At 42.6% G+C, this 15,745-nt stretch overlaps 2 protein-coding genes across 2 annotated transcripts; both read right to left on the minus strand.

Annotated features, from left to right (window-relative positions):
• Nucleotides 1-353: 353 nt before the first annotated feature.
• On the minus strand, nucleotides 354-7,259 carry LOC148332445 (von Willebrand factor A domain-containing protein 7-like). The gene is made up of 16 exons (XM_088302864.1): nucleotides 7,029-7,259; nucleotides 5,958-6,165; nucleotides 5,518-5,603; nucleotides 5,323-5,416; nucleotides 5,102-5,221; nucleotides 4,092-4,278; nucleotides 3,807-3,985; nucleotides 3,142-3,254; nucleotides 2,906-3,022; nucleotides 2,560-2,760; nucleotides 2,355-2,490; nucleotides 2,125-2,277; nucleotides 1,942-2,034; nucleotides 1,699-1,808; nucleotides 835-999; nucleotides 354-752 (listed from the first exon to the last, which is right to left on the minus strand). The coding sequence occupies exons 1-16, from the start codon at nucleotides 7,227-7,229 to the stop codon at nucleotides 429-431; spliced, it is 2,487 nt and encodes an 828-aa protein (XP_088158990.1). The 5' UTR covers nucleotides 7,230-7,259; the 3' UTR covers nucleotides 354-428.
• Nucleotides 7,260-7,834: 575 nt separating this feature from the next.
• On the minus strand, nucleotides 7,835-14,860 carry LOC148332446 (von Willebrand factor A domain-containing protein 7-like). Its single transcript, XM_088303509.1, has 18 exons — nucleotides 14,690-14,860; nucleotides 14,364-14,583; nucleotides 14,077-14,284; nucleotides 13,532-13,617; nucleotides 13,349-13,442; nucleotides 12,604-12,732; nucleotides 12,164-12,350; nucleotides 11,873-12,042; nucleotides 11,674-11,786; nucleotides 11,412-11,528; nucleotides 11,010-11,186; nucleotides 10,804-10,939; nucleotides 10,550-10,702; nucleotides 10,373-10,465; nucleotides 10,151-10,260; nucleotides 9,792-9,956; nucleotides 8,813-9,136; nucleotides 7,835-8,635 (listed from the first exon to the last, which is right to left on the minus strand). The coding sequence occupies exons 2-18, from the start codon at nucleotides 14,562-14,564 to the stop codon at nucleotides 8,201-8,203; spliced, it is 2,898 nt and encodes a 965-aa protein (XP_088159635.1). The 5' UTR covers nucleotides 14,565-14,583; nucleotides 14,690-14,860; the 3' UTR covers nucleotides 7,835-8,200.
• Nucleotides 14,861-15,745: the final 885 nt, after the last annotated feature.

Below are 15,745 nucleotides of genomic sequence, written 5' to 3' on the forward strand. Positions count from 1 at the left end.
TGTGAACTATTAAAACTCATTTAATTCCAGCCATTTTCACGAGGAAACACCTCAATCACAGCGTTTTTTTTCTGGTTTTGAATGATTTTGCAAGGCCTACAGAATATTGTGTTCGAAAGATATAAAAACATGGCGCTATGTCGCAACAAAAAAAGGAAAAAAAGGCTTAGACGTATAAATACGTCTTTGGGAGGCGGGGACTACAATTTTGAAAACGTATATATACGTCTTCTGCATTGAATGAGTTATTTGTATGGAATTCACATCTCACGAGAACTCCACAATCTGGAAATTAGAGCCACCCTCGGACTTCACCCAATTGTGCCTTTGGTGGTTGCTCACATATTAAAAAAATATATAAAATTAATGAGAGCTGATTTGGAATGTCGAAAAAGACAGGAACAGTTGATTCGACTCTTAAATCACTCTTATTGCTTTTCTTCTCCCTCAACAGTAACTGAAAACCTAAGAACAGCATAGTTGATGTCAGTGGCCGCTACATCTTCCACCTCAATCGTAAGTGTCACATCTGCTCCCGATGCCACATTGTCAGGAGCGGTTAGGGTCACGGTGCCGTCGGCTTTCCCTCCGCTATTTGTTTCTATGGTGACCGAGGACGGTGATGTGGAGTTATATCCGCGGTCATTGGTGGCCCGCACCGTGAACGTGGCGATTCCGCTGGCGATTGTGGTGACAGTGAAACGGATGCAGGTGCTGGAGCCGGGTTCTATATTGGTGCTGTTAGCTTGAGCCTAGAAGAGGGGAAAAGCTGTTTAGTCTGACGCCGGACTTTAAATTACGTTGAGTTTAGCGGACGGACGTGAGATAGCTCACCGTCACTGAGATGCTTGAAGTTTTAATGTGAGTGGAGGCCTGCCTCTGGAACCTGCTTGGAGTTGACCTTGATGATCCGCTGCTGCCTTCTCCTCTCAGCCGAACCACAAAATCACCCCTTGGAGGCTCGACGAATGTCACCAGGAAGTTGGAAGCTTCTAATGACTGTGGAGGACGGGACAAGGCAAATGTTGGGACAAGAATTGCCAGCTGACTTGTGATTTTAGTCTTACAGACGCTTTCAGACTGTAAAAGATGAATTTATCTTGAATTGAACACATTAAATATGAGCTACAGCAGTGGTTTTCAACCTACGGTCAGCGGGCCACTTTGGACCAGGCTGTGGCGGGCCGCACAGATGAAAGGAAAAAAAAAACATGCAGTACTTCCGATTTATTCTTTATTTAAGGCTGGACAAACTCTGTCCGTTCCCTTCTCTCACTCCCACGGCCGTCTCGTCACGCGATGCATTAAAAAAACTCGGAAATAACAACGCTCAGCAAAACATAACTTTTACCGCAACACCCAACCCAATCCGTGACAATATTTTATTTTGAAAAGCTTCTCTCCGTTACATCGACTGTTGTCGCATTTTAAGATGCTAATTGTGTCGGTCGCATTACGCTAATATTAAAACCACAAGCTAGCAAAATAAGTAAGAAACAGGCCACGTACAAAGCCTGCTCTGCATAATACGCCGTGAGCTATATTTAGATAGTCTTTTATAATTAGAATGCTAGCAATACAACTTCAAATAAAGTAGCTCTGCTGCATTTGTTTTGAATTGAGCATCGGTTTATTCTCTTTGTAATGCATGGATGAGATTATTTGTTTGATCATAATTTAATAACATATAAAACATGCCTGCAATGTTCCGTTGACCTCCGTTGGGCTTGAACTGTCACACAATGTTACCTCTGTGACATGTAGACTGTCACTTCCTGTCACTGTGACCAAGAGGGTGACATTACCACCTGAAGGTTTGCACAGGAGACACAAAATTTTCTTTTTCATGACATGAGACAAGATCAAAACAGAAGACACGACTGTGGACACAGATGGATGATAACTGAGGGAAATCCTGTGATGATGAAATTCATATTTGACCCGAAAGAGGATGTCCTTCCTTCAGAAAGAAGTCTGCACCGAGTCCTTCACGCGCTTCCACAAGGTTGTAGATAAAGTTGATTGGACTTTGACCTGATTTTGTAATTGTTAAAACAAATATTGAAAATGGTCAAAACATAAAATACCAAAACCTGTCACTTGACGTTCCACTCCACTACTAACCCGTGACCTTTACTGCATAGGGGTCATACGAGTCGACACTGATTTCCCACAATCCTGTTTCATCGACATTATTGAGCTTCAGTCGTCGTAGGTTACCCGCCAGGTTCAAAGAAGCTAGACGGCCACTCGACTCACTGGAGCTCTGAGATGCACCTGCAAGTGTGGAACAGGATCATCTTCACGGCCAAACAGATGTTGCTTTCATGGCTGATGTCGAATATAAATGATACCTGTCGAGCTGGTGAGATTAAATCTGAGAGATGAAGTCCCTGTGATGCAGACGGTAATATTTGTGAGTGAGCCGTCCACATTAAAGATAAAATCAGCAGGCCTTCCAGGATTCCTCACTTCTTGAAAAACTGTCACCTGAAAGAAACATCACATAATATATTCCGCACTTTATTTATGGTATTTTTTCTTTGTTTGTTATATTACCAGAGCGCTGGCTGAGAAATCCTCTATAACACTTGTCACCAGAGCAAGATCTGACTTGTTGACCTCAATGGCCTGACCTCCGGAAACCTGTGCAAGGTCATGGTAGAGCTGCGGACTTGTTTGGCTCACCACTCGAGGCCACACAGCTCGAAGGTTTCTTTTGTGCTTACGGGGTAGATTATCTGTCAGCATGAAAGTCACCTTAAAATGGACGAGAAAACCATTGAACACTCACTTCCATTAGTTGTTTTTTTTTCTATAGGGGAGAGATTCTATCTTTGGCCTCGACCCTGGTGGGCTGCTAGAATATGACATTTTGGGAGCAAGAAGGGCGGAAATCACTTACGACAGACTTTTTGCTCTCAATAAGGGCAGTAATGGGGCCTTTCAAGTGCGCATCTTTTGGTGGAGCATCAGTGAAGACAAATATCTCAGAAAAAGGTGGAGCTGTGGTAAGGGCAAGCTGGAAGGCAGAAAAGGACATGAGGAAGTCAGAGTTTCAGTTTGACTTTCACCTGATTTGAATGGAAAAAGTGTATTTAGTTAATTATGTTCCAAATAGAAAAGGACTTTTGACAACACCTGCAGTCCAGACAAGCTCAGCTCGGGTTTATCACCTCCTCCATTGGCAGTCAGGGCGCTGATCCTTTCTTTGAACGTGTCTGCATCTGCTGTTGTTAGGGGAGGTCCAAAACCTGCCAAAAGCAATAGCCCATCATTCTCAGAGTAAGTTGGTTCAGTCAACCTGAAAACGAACATAAACGAGACCTACACCGGCGCTTTGACAATCTCATCAAGCAGTTATCAATATTCCCCATGAAATTAATTGAAATGTCCTTTTAACAGTTCTAGTACCCCCCCCTCCCAAAAAACTGCACCCTTTTTTCGTTACAAGTTCTTAACCCGTTTACTGCCATTGACGACTAAATACGTCAAAAATGCTTTTTTTTTTTTACTTGACTGGTAGTGAATGAGTTAATAATACTAAATAGCTCTGTAATGTATAAAAACAAAAGTGTAATCACTACATGCTTGAGCAAGCCGAGTCACAGTCTTTATGTGAGTGCCAGGATGTGAGTTCTGGCCTACTGAAGCTGCTTTCGAGTGTTCTTATTTTGCAATTGTGTGTTTGACTATTTCTAAAAAGAAAAAAAAAAGAAAAAAAAAAACTAAACAATAAACAACATTCGAACATTTTTTTTTTTAAATTCGGGACCACTGTATCCTATTCTGTGTAATGTGTGTGCACTGCATTCCTGGATCATTGAAAGGAACCAGAATGTAGCATGGAGGCTCCTGCAGGGTTCCTCGCTTGCTGTCGATAATGTTAAAAGCTACTCTCTTAGCTTGGGCAATGTCATCTCTCATACTGCCTGTGGTGTCGATGACAAAACACAGCACTGAGGACTGGGAGAGACCCATGAGTCTGCAGGAATGCAAACGAGACAACCGACAGTTCTCATTAGGTCTTCATCCCCGTCAGTGTCATCTCTTAATCACGGACCCAACGATTGCTTTGTAGCGTCGCTTACCGCAGGAAGTTCTTGTCTCCTACATCTATTCGGATGTCCTCCAGAAGCTCCATAGTCGCCATCACCGCCAAATTGGCAGCTTGATTGTGAAGTGAGCCATGACTGGATGAAGTGTCATCCTTATTAATGCCTCCGATTGGTTCTCGTTTGCTCGTCTTGTCTAAAAATCCTCCATGGCTGCATTTACCTCGGAGGACAAAAGTCAAATTACGATTGCTTACAACCCCAAAATAAATAATAATGACTGAGTCCCGCAGATATTAACAATTTTCAGTATAATGCTGATATCAACTCACAACTGTAGCGACGGAATAGACCGACTGCCAGTGGGACTACTTATAGGATTTGGAATCTATTTTAGTGGCAATCAAATTTCACGTAACTTTAATACTTATCAGTGTGACAGCAAGAGCAAAATGTTGCTGGTGTCTGGTTGATAAACTCCCAAGGTCACAATTTTGTAATTTGAAGACATTTTCACAAATCTGTTTTGTCGGTCAGTCAACACATGTGGGTGTTAATTTTGACAAAGTGACAATCTAAAGTGTTGAAATTTGTTAATTGCCGTTTTGGGAGCGAGCCGGATATTCTGCGTGTGAATAAGCGCTGCACTCTCTCGATTAATTCTATGTCCTGTTTTAAAATTAGAGGACCATACCTCAGTTGCGTAAATTAGCAATAATAATTTGAACCTTTAAGAAGCCTCTCTTTGCTATTGTTGAATAATGATGAGAAAAGTCAGAGAAGTCTATCCCCGAGTCGCAAACTACATTGTCTATAAATGTCCAGACGGGTGGTGGTCCTCTGGAATTTTGGGAAAATGTGTACATTTTTCCGTGCGGCCAGTGAATTTTCGAGACAATCAAGGTAATCATGGCCACCAGCCAGCTCAATTATTTATTTATTTTTTAAATTAAATTTGCCAACCACCACAATTTCGTCTCACTTTTCAGCCCCTTTAACTGTTAAAATGAAAAAACGTCCAAAACACAATGAGTCAATGAGTTTACCTTTCGGCTTTTTCGAGAAGATCATATTGAAGTAACCAGAGGTGAGAAGCCTCTTTTCAAGCAAAAGGTTGTTGTTACAGTTCTCTCCTTCACAGTTTCGACATGTGGGAACATCTGGACCTGCACACAGATTAAGAAAATGACCAGAATACCCACGTGATAAGAGATTCCTAATCCCCCCAAAAATCCCACTGTGAGACGAATGCAATGTAGCATCCTACCTGCCAGATTCTCGAAGGGTTGATCAGGTTTGATCAGCGCATCGTACGGAACCGAGTTGCCCAATTCCACCCAGTTGCTGTGGCTGTAAAAGTCCTTGGAGTATACAAAGTCAAAATTACACACAAAATGCTTGTTGGTTCCACTTCACCTCCGAACTCCACCAGTAGACGAAGAAAAATCCTCTTTGAACTCACCTGCAGAGTGTGACATAGTTGTCCAAGTGTTGAGCGCCCTTCGATAAAATTGGCCTGTTTGACGCTGACCTTCACAGCAGAAACACCTAATCAACAATTCAGAGGGAAGTTCGTGGTGAAACCAAAATGTGTCTCTATCATGAGAATATAAAAACTTGTAATCAGGGCGTGTTCTTATTTTAGTCTACATGCAAAGTACGACCACAACTATAATTCTTTTTTTATTGCCTTAGCTGCCTCTTTTACTTCAACATGGAAGTTGTTGCCGTTATCCAGCTACTTGCCCGTCGGGTGTAATTAAATAATGAACCCGAACATCTTCCCCATAGGGCAGCAAAAAAAAAAAAAAAAAAACACATCTGATGAATGAGAAAACGGAGGTGGCACAACCAGAAACATTGAACAAAAAATAAATTGAAGAGAAAAAAGGAGCGCAGTACCTCGTGTGATCAAGTCTCGTCCTTTCTGGAAGGTCTCGCTATCAAAATGATGCTTGTCGCTGAATGCATACACTAAATCCACATTCGCATTGCTCAAGTACATCTTGGCAATGGAACCCAAAAAAGAAACGCTGGACAGGATTGAGGGGGATTTTGTCGCGGAGGAACATGCTTCGTGGACTCGTTCTGGTGTTAGGGTGTCGTCAATCTGAAAGAAATGGAATTGGTTAGATTTGACATTTTGGAGTTTTGCTGACCGAAGAATTAAAATGAGGACAATGAGGTGCCTTTAAGACAAATAATTAGGTACATTGGACCGTGTTTCATGTCAGAAAAAGTGCGTGTGGATGTACGGTTTTCTGGCTGCACATATTCTCCAATACACTCCAATCGGTCATTGACGCTTCCTCATTGTCAGCGACGCAACTTTAAATTGCGGAGCTTTTCTTGGCAAATCTGACCCCGTGTACATTCTGAACACATTCTGAAGCACTTTTCCATTCAGGCCTTTAGAGGTTGTTAAATCCAGTCCCCCAGGAAAATGAAACATATTGCACTTTATGTTTGGATTTAGTTAACCGGCAGCTGACGGCTTGATGACGGCAGACGCATGCCGACATCGCCGGCTGGACATGCCATCTACAAATGCACTATCCAAAATCACCCAACAGCGTGGCGAACGCCATAAAGTAAAAACAAGAGTGAAGTAAAAACATCCGTGCCATAAAGCAGCATGAGAAAAACGAGACGTTCTGACGTGTCACTGAGCAACCCAAGTTCAAATGATGCAACGGCACCCGGTAAAGAATTAAAGCAACTGCACTGTGACAAAATAAAGGTTCCGGAGCAAGTGACAACATCAAGGTCCCAAACACAGTCGCAACAGAACAACCAGGACTACGCTCATAATAAATAATTAACATATTGTTGTAATAACACTGTTATAACACTGGCAAACCTTGCATTTTATATTATTATTGTGCAGGAGTGTGGAGATCACCTCCCAAACAAGCTGGAACATAAATAAGACTAAACACATCACTGAAGAAATGTAAAGTCCTAAATTCTTACAGTCAGCTTGAAGTCCCGTCCTGTTGCAGCAGCGGCGTCTCGGCAGACCTCGGCTGTCTTCCGGAGAACTGCCCTTGTGGTAATGTCGCGGTGCGAGATGGACTTCCCATTAAATGCAAAGAGTGGTTTGAAGCCTTGAGTCAGGCGTGTGAGAGTGAAGACCACAGTCACCAGTTGCAGGAGTGACCACTTGGTGCTCATGATGACCAAGATGGTGGAGCATGTGGAGAAACTGAAATCACAATAGAATCCGTCACAACTCTATTTGCCCTACTATGCCCCGTGCCTTTGATGAGAATTACAATTAGTTGAATTGATGTGATGAAGCACAAAATGCAAATTAACAGACTCACCTTCAAATGTTCTATTCGTCCATTTCAGTCCACTCAGAATTTGGAAAGCCTCAGTTTCCGTCTGAGTACATTCCACATAGGTAGCAAGTGTGGTTGTGTTTTCTTTGTTATCGCACAGTGTGTGGGTGTGTAAGTGTAAGTGCGTTTTTGTGTGTGTACGCGGGGGATTGGGTGCTCTCAGTCATCCATGCCCAAAAATGGTGGATGACAACAACAAGGACGTAGTGACTGGACATGACCAGTGGTGGGAAGTCATGGCTTTCAAGGCCATCTCTGTTGGCCTAAAATAATCAAGGAATCATGATCATATTTTGGATAATAATTATAATTATATAAATTAATATATATATATATATATATATATATATATATATATATATATATATATATATATATATAGTGATTGTCTCATCACTTCAAATTCATAATCCAAACTACATCAGCACTCAAAAATTGATTGCATGGTATATTTATTTTCTCCATGTTCATATTCACACCACTGAAAACATTGAGCATCATCTCTACTTATCACTTTTTTTTGGTTTCGTACCAAATGTGGTTAAATTGAGAGTGCACTGCTGTAATCATATAACAATGACTTGATTGAATCATCCAGAAATTTAATAACGTTCCTAAAAATTTATGCTGCTATACAAGTCATTATGCTCCAGTACACAAAAACACGTTTACAATGAATTTATGTATATGTAGTATATTATGAGTACAATTCACATCCAATCACCACCATTTGTGACAGCTCTATTAATCAAAATAGTTGTCAATAAAATAGTATAATCCATAAAATTCCTTACAACTGTTTCATTTCCAAAGTGTGTGTGCCACGACAGTTGTCCAGACCCAAAGCGTCGTGCTCAGGGTGTGTCCTCCGTTGGTCGTGGTGTTCGAAGTCACGTTAACTGCAGTCACAGGTGCAATTGTCGTGGACTGCCGCACCTGACCCACGCAAATTCCAACATTTCCCACGTTGTCCACAACCGACAGCTCCACTCTGTCTGCACAGCAGGAGGCTTGGTAGGAGGCCACGGTGATGTTCTCGCCGTCTGGCCCGACAACTGTGGTTGTGTTGAGGGTTCCATTCCCTTCGCGGATGGTGATTCTATCGATACCCGTCCCATTTACGCCGTCTGTTACGTTGGCCACAAATTCCCACTGGGTGGCGTCACAGAGCGATGAAGATGAACAGTTGGTGGATGTACTGACCTCTTGGCACACTGGTCTGGTAACATCAGTCACCTGGAGGAAGACGGAGTAATTATTGAGTAACGTGGAAGTCGGCTATAGTGTGAAAAAAGTTACAGGAGGATTTTGTGCCTTAAAGTTCTTTTTTAAAATAATTGTACCGCTTATAAGCATTCCAAGAACGATATTGTCAATCAGGATCCAAAGCCACCTTGAGAACTTTTCTCTTACCTCAGCAGCAACTGAAAACCTCAAGACAATATAGTTGATATCAGTCGCAGCTGCGTCTTCTGCCTCAATCGTAAGCGTGACGTCGGTTCCCGATCCCGCGCTGTCAGGAGCCGTCAGGGTCACGGTGCCGTTGGCTTTTCCTCCACTGTCTGTTTCTATGGTGACAGAACTGGGCGATGTGGAGTCAAAGCTGCGGTCATTGGTAGCACGCACCGTGAATGTCCCAGTGGCGGACTCGTTAACAACTCCGCTGGTTGTTGTGGTGACAGTGAAAGGGATGGAGACTGTGGAACCTGGTTCGATGTTGGTGCTGTTGGCTTGAGCCTATAAAAGGGGAGCAGCCATTTAAAGTTTTCACTATTTTTTAGCACTTAAGTGATTTATCAGATAGTTAGGCCTCTCCGTTAATACGAAGAGATGGTCTTGTTCACTTAATCTGGTTCAGTTTAGATCAGTTGAGTTTCATGAACACTGAATAGCAGAAATGGGCATTCCGTCCCAAGGACAGAACGGACACCCATTTTGGGGACAGAGGGTTAATATTTTAACCCTAACCTTAACCCCACCCCTAAACCGTAACCCTAACCCTCACCCCTAACCCTAACCCCTAACCCTAACCTTAACCCTAACCCTAACCCTATCCATACCCCTTCCCCTAACCCCAACCCCAACCCTAACACTACTCCTAACCCTAACCCCTAACCCTACCCCTAAACCTAGCCCTAACCCTACCCCTAACCCTAACACTGCCCCTAACCCTAGCCCTAACGCTAACCCTACCCCTAACCCTAACCCTATCCATACCCCTGCCCCTAACCCCAACCCTAACACCACTCCTAACCCTACCCCTAACCCAAACCCTACCCCTAACCCTAACCATAACCCTAACCCTAACCCTAACCCTAACCCTAACCCTAGCCCTAACTCTAACCCTAGCCCTAACCCTCTTTGATAAGGAACTGAGAGTTCTTGAGCTTACAGTCACAGAAATGCTGGAAGTCTTAACGTGAGTGGAGGCCTGCCTCTGGAACCTGCTTGGAGTTGACCTTGTTGATGAGCTGCTGTCTTCTCCTCTCAATTGGACCACAAAATCACCCGCTGGAATTTCATTAAATGTCACCAGGAAGTTAGAACCTCCTAATGACTAAGGAGAAAAGGACAAGGACAATGTAATAAATGCATAACAAATGTCTACCTGAAATTACTATTGAGCTCTGTATCAAACTATGAAGTAGAGAAGGAATATCCAGTATTTAGTGTTAAAATGTCACCTGTTGCATCTTCGCTTTGTTTTTAATGGATTACGATATCTGTATTTAAGAATGTTATCCAACTTGCCTGCAAGGTCCCGTTGACCTCCGTTGGACCGAAGCTGTCATACAACACGACCTCTGGAATCTTTACAGTGTCACTCCCTGCCACTGTAACCAAGAGGGTGGCATTACCACCTGGAAATTTGGAAAAGAAAGACACATGCCATTTTTACAATTCTTGGGACATGAACCAAAAAATAGAGGACACGACTGGACAAAAGATAACTTTGAGCCCGAAGAGTTTCACCTGAAAGCGGACGTCCCTCCTTTAGAAAGAAGTCTGCATGGACTCCTTCATGGGCTTCCACAAGATTGTAAATGAAGTTCATTGAACTTTGACCTAGTGTCAACAGTTACAATCGTCAAAACATTGAAAGAAGTAAAAAAATGTACCTGCCTATTTGAGTTAGATTTTACGACTGACCTATGACCTTTATTGAGTAAGGGTCATTGGAGTCCACACTGATTTTCCACAGTCCTGTTTTACTTTCATCGTTGAGCCCCAGTCGTCGTAGGTTGCCTGCCAAGCTCAAAGATCCAAGAGGGCCACTCGGCTCACTGGAGCTCTGAGATACGCCTGCAAGTGAAATAAAACCATGTAAACAGTTTGTGCTTTGTTTTTGTTTTTCAAATGGCTCGTACCCAGTAAAAAGATTCAGATGGACTAGACAATATTACCTGCGGAATCAGTCAGATTAAAGGAGAGAGAAGACGATCCTGTGATGTAGATGGTAATGTTTCGGAGTGAGCTATCAAAAGTGAACGTAAAATTATTGGGCTTCCCGGGGTTCATCACAATTTGAAAGACAGTAACCTGAAAAAGACAGTGTACATGATTTTTAAACATCTGTTTTTTCTAGTGTCCTCGTCTGTTTTCCACTCACCACGGCACTCGATGAGGAATCCTCGATAACACTTGTAGCCAGAACAAGGTCTGACTTGCTGACCTCAATGGCCTGACCTCCAGAGGCCTGGGCAAGGTCACGGTACAGTTGAGCGTCAGCTTGATTCAGTTCTCTTTTGCGTCGACTGGTCAAGACGTCTGTCAGCATGAAAGTCACCTGAAAATTCAAGAAAGAAGGACAAAAAACAAAGGAAACCGCTTCATCATTTCTGTCCACCAGATACGGACCAACAAGACCACTGCCAAACTTATCTCGCGCACACAACGTGACAAAAGGGAGATACGCTACCCTGTTCGGAGAATCTTGGTCGGTCTTTCAGAGTGGTGATAATTTTATGGGCAATAAGTTATATTTCTAAATTTGAGGATTAGAGTGACTCACCTCAGACTTGGTGCTCTCGATAAGGGCATTGATGGTGCTTTTCAAAGCAGCATCTTTTGCTGGAGCGTCAGTGAAGACAAATATCTCAGATAAGGGTGGAGTGGCAGTAAGAGCGAGCTGTCAGCCGAAAACAGGAGAGTCAAAAAGTATCCACTGACTTGAATGAAAAAGTAATTTCCCAAAACAGAGACGTTAAATTTTATTATTGTGATTTAGATTGAAACCGTATTCCCTGAGAAAGAGTTCAGTGTGGTGCAAACACCTGCAATCCAGACAAGCACATCTCCGGGATATCCCCACCTCCTCTGGCAGTCAGCTTATTGATACTTTCTTTGAATTTGTCAGCATCAGTCGTCATTAGCAGAGGTCCAAATCCTGCAAATGGTAACAGAATACAGTTTGTCTTAATAGCCGGCGAGTTGGAAGCATGATAACACTGTGGATGAGTGTGAGATGACCACCTGGATCATTGAAAGGAACCAATATGTAGGCTGAAGGCTCCTGCTGGGTTCCCCTCTTACTGTCGATGATGTTAAAGGAAACTCTTTTCGCTTCCATTATGTCATCGCTCATGCTGCCTGTTGTGTCGATGACAAAACACAGCGCGGAGGACTGGGAGAGGCCCACCAGTCTGAAAGAATTTAAGAGATAAACCATATTGACTGCATGTCTTCATCTTGACCAGTTGGACCTTGGAAACCAAGAATGAAATTCAGTAAAAAGGGTCTTGCCAAGGTGTGCTTGTTATGTACCGTAGGAAGTTCTTGTCTCCTATAGCTGTTCTGATGTCCTCCAGAAGCTCCACAGTGGCATTCACGGCCAAATCAGCTGCTTCGTGGTGTAGTGAACCATGGCTGGACCCAATTTTGTCTTTATTGATGCCCCCAACTGGGTCACGTTTACTCGTTTGGTCAAAAGGACCTCCATGGCTGCATTTACCTTGGAACGCAAAGAAAGAAATTGGATTGCGTATCGTTCATTGCTGATTGTAATGACAACACGTGAATGATTTGCCCGTGGTCTGATATGTTTTTAGAGTTGTCTTCAGCGGTGCTGTAAAGGCTAAAGTTGCCTGAAGGTGATTCCAACATTTTGGAGTGAAGAAAGCTAGCCATCCAATAGTGCTCAATGGTCTTTCAAATCAGCAAATCATTCATAAAGGAAACACGCAGGCAATCTCTCACAAGGTTACCGTTTGGCTTTTCTGAGGATACGAGGCTGAAGTAGCCTGAAGTGAGAAGTCCTTGCTGCAGTATGTCAGGCAAAATGTTGTCATCACAGTTGTCTCCTGTACAGTTTCTACAGGTTGAAATATTTGGTCCTGCAAGCAGATTGGGTCAGAAAAATCACATCTTAATACAAGAACCAATCTTTAAAAGACAAGATTTTAACTATTTTTTTTTTTTTGGGCAGAACACTGTATCCTGTTATAGTGTTGTAGACTAGGCTTGGGATCTTGAGATTTAATAGAATTGAAGGAACTCAAACCCAAAATATCCCCAAATGTGAAAACAGCATAAGAGCCCAAACTGGATAAAAGTGTAAAAAATGTTGATTGACTCGGTGTGAAGGTCGCATGAAAGGGGAAAGTTGCTTTTTCTCTTTATTAGAAAATATTGTTCTGTCAATGGGTAAAATATCGCCGTACGTCCTTTTACTCTTAGTAAGGAATCTCCGTATATAAGTCCTCCGTGACAGGTATGTATAGACTTTCTGATCCTGCAACTGTGCTTACAAGAGCCTCATTGTATCAGGACTGGTTTGAAAGCAAACCATCCGAGGGTAGTCATACATCACCTTCTGACATATGTAACAAGTAACATGACACGGTGACAGTGTGTCTTTTGTGGTATTTCACTGAAGCGTACACTCGGACATTCGGACAAAGCAGTTGCTATGGAAAGCATGCCTCGCAAATGTAAACAATAGCGTCCTACCAGCCAGATTCTCAAAGGTTTGGTCAGGTTTGATCAGGGTATTGTAAGGAGACGTGTTCCCCAACTCCAGCCAATTACTGTGGCTGTAGAAGTCCTGTAAGTATACAGAATCATAACTTGTACACACCATACGAGGCTCATGGGTTGCATCACCTCCAAAATCACACTCATCCTGAAACTCACTTGCAAAGTGTGACACACACGACCAAGAGTCCAGCGGCCTGCGATGAAGTTCTCCAGTTTCACGCTGGCTTTCACAGCAGACACACCTGCACACATCGTGCAACAGTGACATGACGTGGCAAACAACTCAGTCCAGAAAAACATATACACAATGCGGACGGGTCCTCACAATTCCATTACACTGCTCCAGGGTCACTCGAGTGGTCTTGCCTTATTTCTGGTGTCATTTTTTTTAAAGTGTACCTTAGATAGACTATAATTCTAACATATTAACAGGTGGACCAATGAAAGAAATATTATTGGGTTATTTCCCTGAATATTCCAGTCATACCCACTTGGCTATTTCAGTGACACTATATCGTTTGGACAGCAGGAACGGAAGCGGACATATACTAAAGCAATTGTACCAAAACCAACACAAGACTGGTTATGAGATATGGTTACTCTTTTCAGCGATATTTGTATTAGATATAAAATTCATACTGAATCGAAGGAAAATAGCACAGGTGGATCAGAAATGTATCAGACGGTTTTACAGTATGTACCTTGTGTAATGAGGTCTCTCCCTTTCTGGAACGTCTCACCATCAAAATGGTGCTCGTCACTCAGTACAGATGCCAAATCCACATTGGCATTGCTGAAGTACATATTGGCAATGGAAGTATGGAACAAGACACTGGACAGAAGCGAGGTGGAATTGTCCGAAAATGAACACGCCTCTTGTACTTGATCCGCTGTTAGACTGTCAAAGATCTGAAAACAGAAGAAAAGTTCATTGTGGAGTTTTGGCAAGAGGTTATATGTGACTAAACAAGTGTGTGCCCCATCTTACAGTCAGAATGAAGTCCCTTCCCTCTGCTACAGCAATGGCTTGACAGACCTCAGCAGTCTTTCGGAGAACTGCCGTTTGGGTGATGTCGCGGTGAGAAGTGGAGTTTCCATCCAACGCAAAGAGCGGTTGGAAGCTTTGCGTTACGCCCGTGAGGTTGAGGACCGCAGACACCAGCAGCAAGACAGACCTCTTGTTGCTCATTATGATGATGCGGGGAAACCTAAATCACAACGGAAATGTTGGATAAAATCAACAGTGTTGTAAAGCCATCACCCTTCAGTTGCAAGAATTTGTGGAAACAAAAGAAGTCACTAAAACAGTCTCACCTTAATATTTTCTTCTTGGCGAAAAAGTTATTCAGAAGACTGCTTCGGTCTCACAATTCCACTTTCCAGGATCAACACAAGTAGAGCGTGTGAAATGCGGGTCTTGTGCTATCTGTGAGCCGCTGCTCTGTGTGTGTGTTTGAATGTGTCCGGGGGTGTGTTTGAGTGTGTGCTCATCTTGTTCCTTGAATGATTTGAGATAAAGAACTTGCCCACACCCTCATGTGTCATGTGTTAGTTACCTTGACTGATTTTTGCTAGTGTTCTAAGCAGATTTTAGTGCAGATTTATTTATATATATATATATATTTATTTTTCAAATCTTAAAAGGATCGGCTCCAGCACCCCCCGCGACCCTAGTGAGGAGAAGCGGTACAGAAAATGGATGGATGAAGTCTTAAAGGATTTTTTTAACTGGTGACAAACCCTACACATAAAGATGGCAAATCAGGTATTTAACAGATATGTTCGTATTGTTTTTGGTCTGCTGCAACCATCTCAACATAGAACGTCACACACAGAAAGATTCTGTTTCGCTAGAACCCAGTCCTCTGAGGCAAAGCTCTCAAGTGATTACTCGTTATCTCACAAACACAAAGATCGAATGTCTCGGAAGAGGACGGGAGGCGTGAGAGTTGTAAGATCGCGATGTCGGAAAAAAAGGAATTTCCTTTGAAAAATACTTCCTAACAAGTGGGGAACCGACTTATACAAAAAGATCATTGGGTGGGAGATATTTCATTTTTTAAATTTATTTACTGCTGCTTCCTTGATTGGCGACATCACGTTCACAAATTTTGAGATTGTCATCCAGACACAGATGATTTTACAATCCATAAACCAAAAGATTATCGGGCGTTTGGTGCCCCTGGTTGGGAAGAGGCATAAAGTGGATGCATAGAAATAAATTTTTTTCCACGTATTTTAGGGAAAACGGTAAAAATTGCCGTACTTATATTGAATTTTTTTTTTCTTTTTCTTCGTTAATGTTTCCATTTGGTAGTTTGAGAGCTGAATTGCAGTTCCCACTTTCCAGTCAGGGGACATTAATGACAT

This window comes from Idiotropiscis lumnitzeri, chromosome 8, assembly GCF_059441095.1.
Source record: "Idiotropiscis lumnitzeri isolate Australia: NSW breed Sydney's pygmy pipehorse chromosome 8, RoL_Ilum_1.0, whole genome shotgun sequence".
NCBI classification, from domain to species: Eukaryota; Metazoa; Chordata; class Actinopteri; order Syngnathiformes; family Syngnathidae; genus Idiotropiscis; species Idiotropiscis lumnitzeri.

Coding starts and splice junctions, on each gene's coding strand:
- LOC148332445 (XM_088302864.1), bottom strand. CDS start 7,229: ATGAGCACCAAGTGGTCACTCCTGCAACTGGTGACTGTGGTCTTCACT. Junction 5,222..5,322: donor ACCCTTCGAGAATCTGGCAG/GTAGGATGCTAC, acceptor ATCTGTGTGCAG/GTCCAGATGTTCCCACATGT. Junction 4,279..5,101: donor CTTCTCGAAAAAGCCGAAAG/GTAAACTCATTG, acceptor TTGTCCTCCGAG/GTAAATGCAGCCATGGAGGA.
- LOC148332446 (XM_088303509.1), bottom strand. CDS start 14,564: ATGAGCAACAAGAGGTCTGTCTTGCTGCTGGTGTCTGCGGTCCTCAAC. Junction 11,187..11,411: donor TCGAGAGCACCAAGTCTGAG/GTGAGTCACTCT, acceptor TTGAATTTTCAG/GTGACTTTCATGCTGACAGA. Junction 10,940..11,009: donor ATTCCTCATCGAGTGCCGTG/GTGAGTGGAAAA, acceptor TGTCTTTTTCAG/GTTACTGTCTTTCAAATTGT.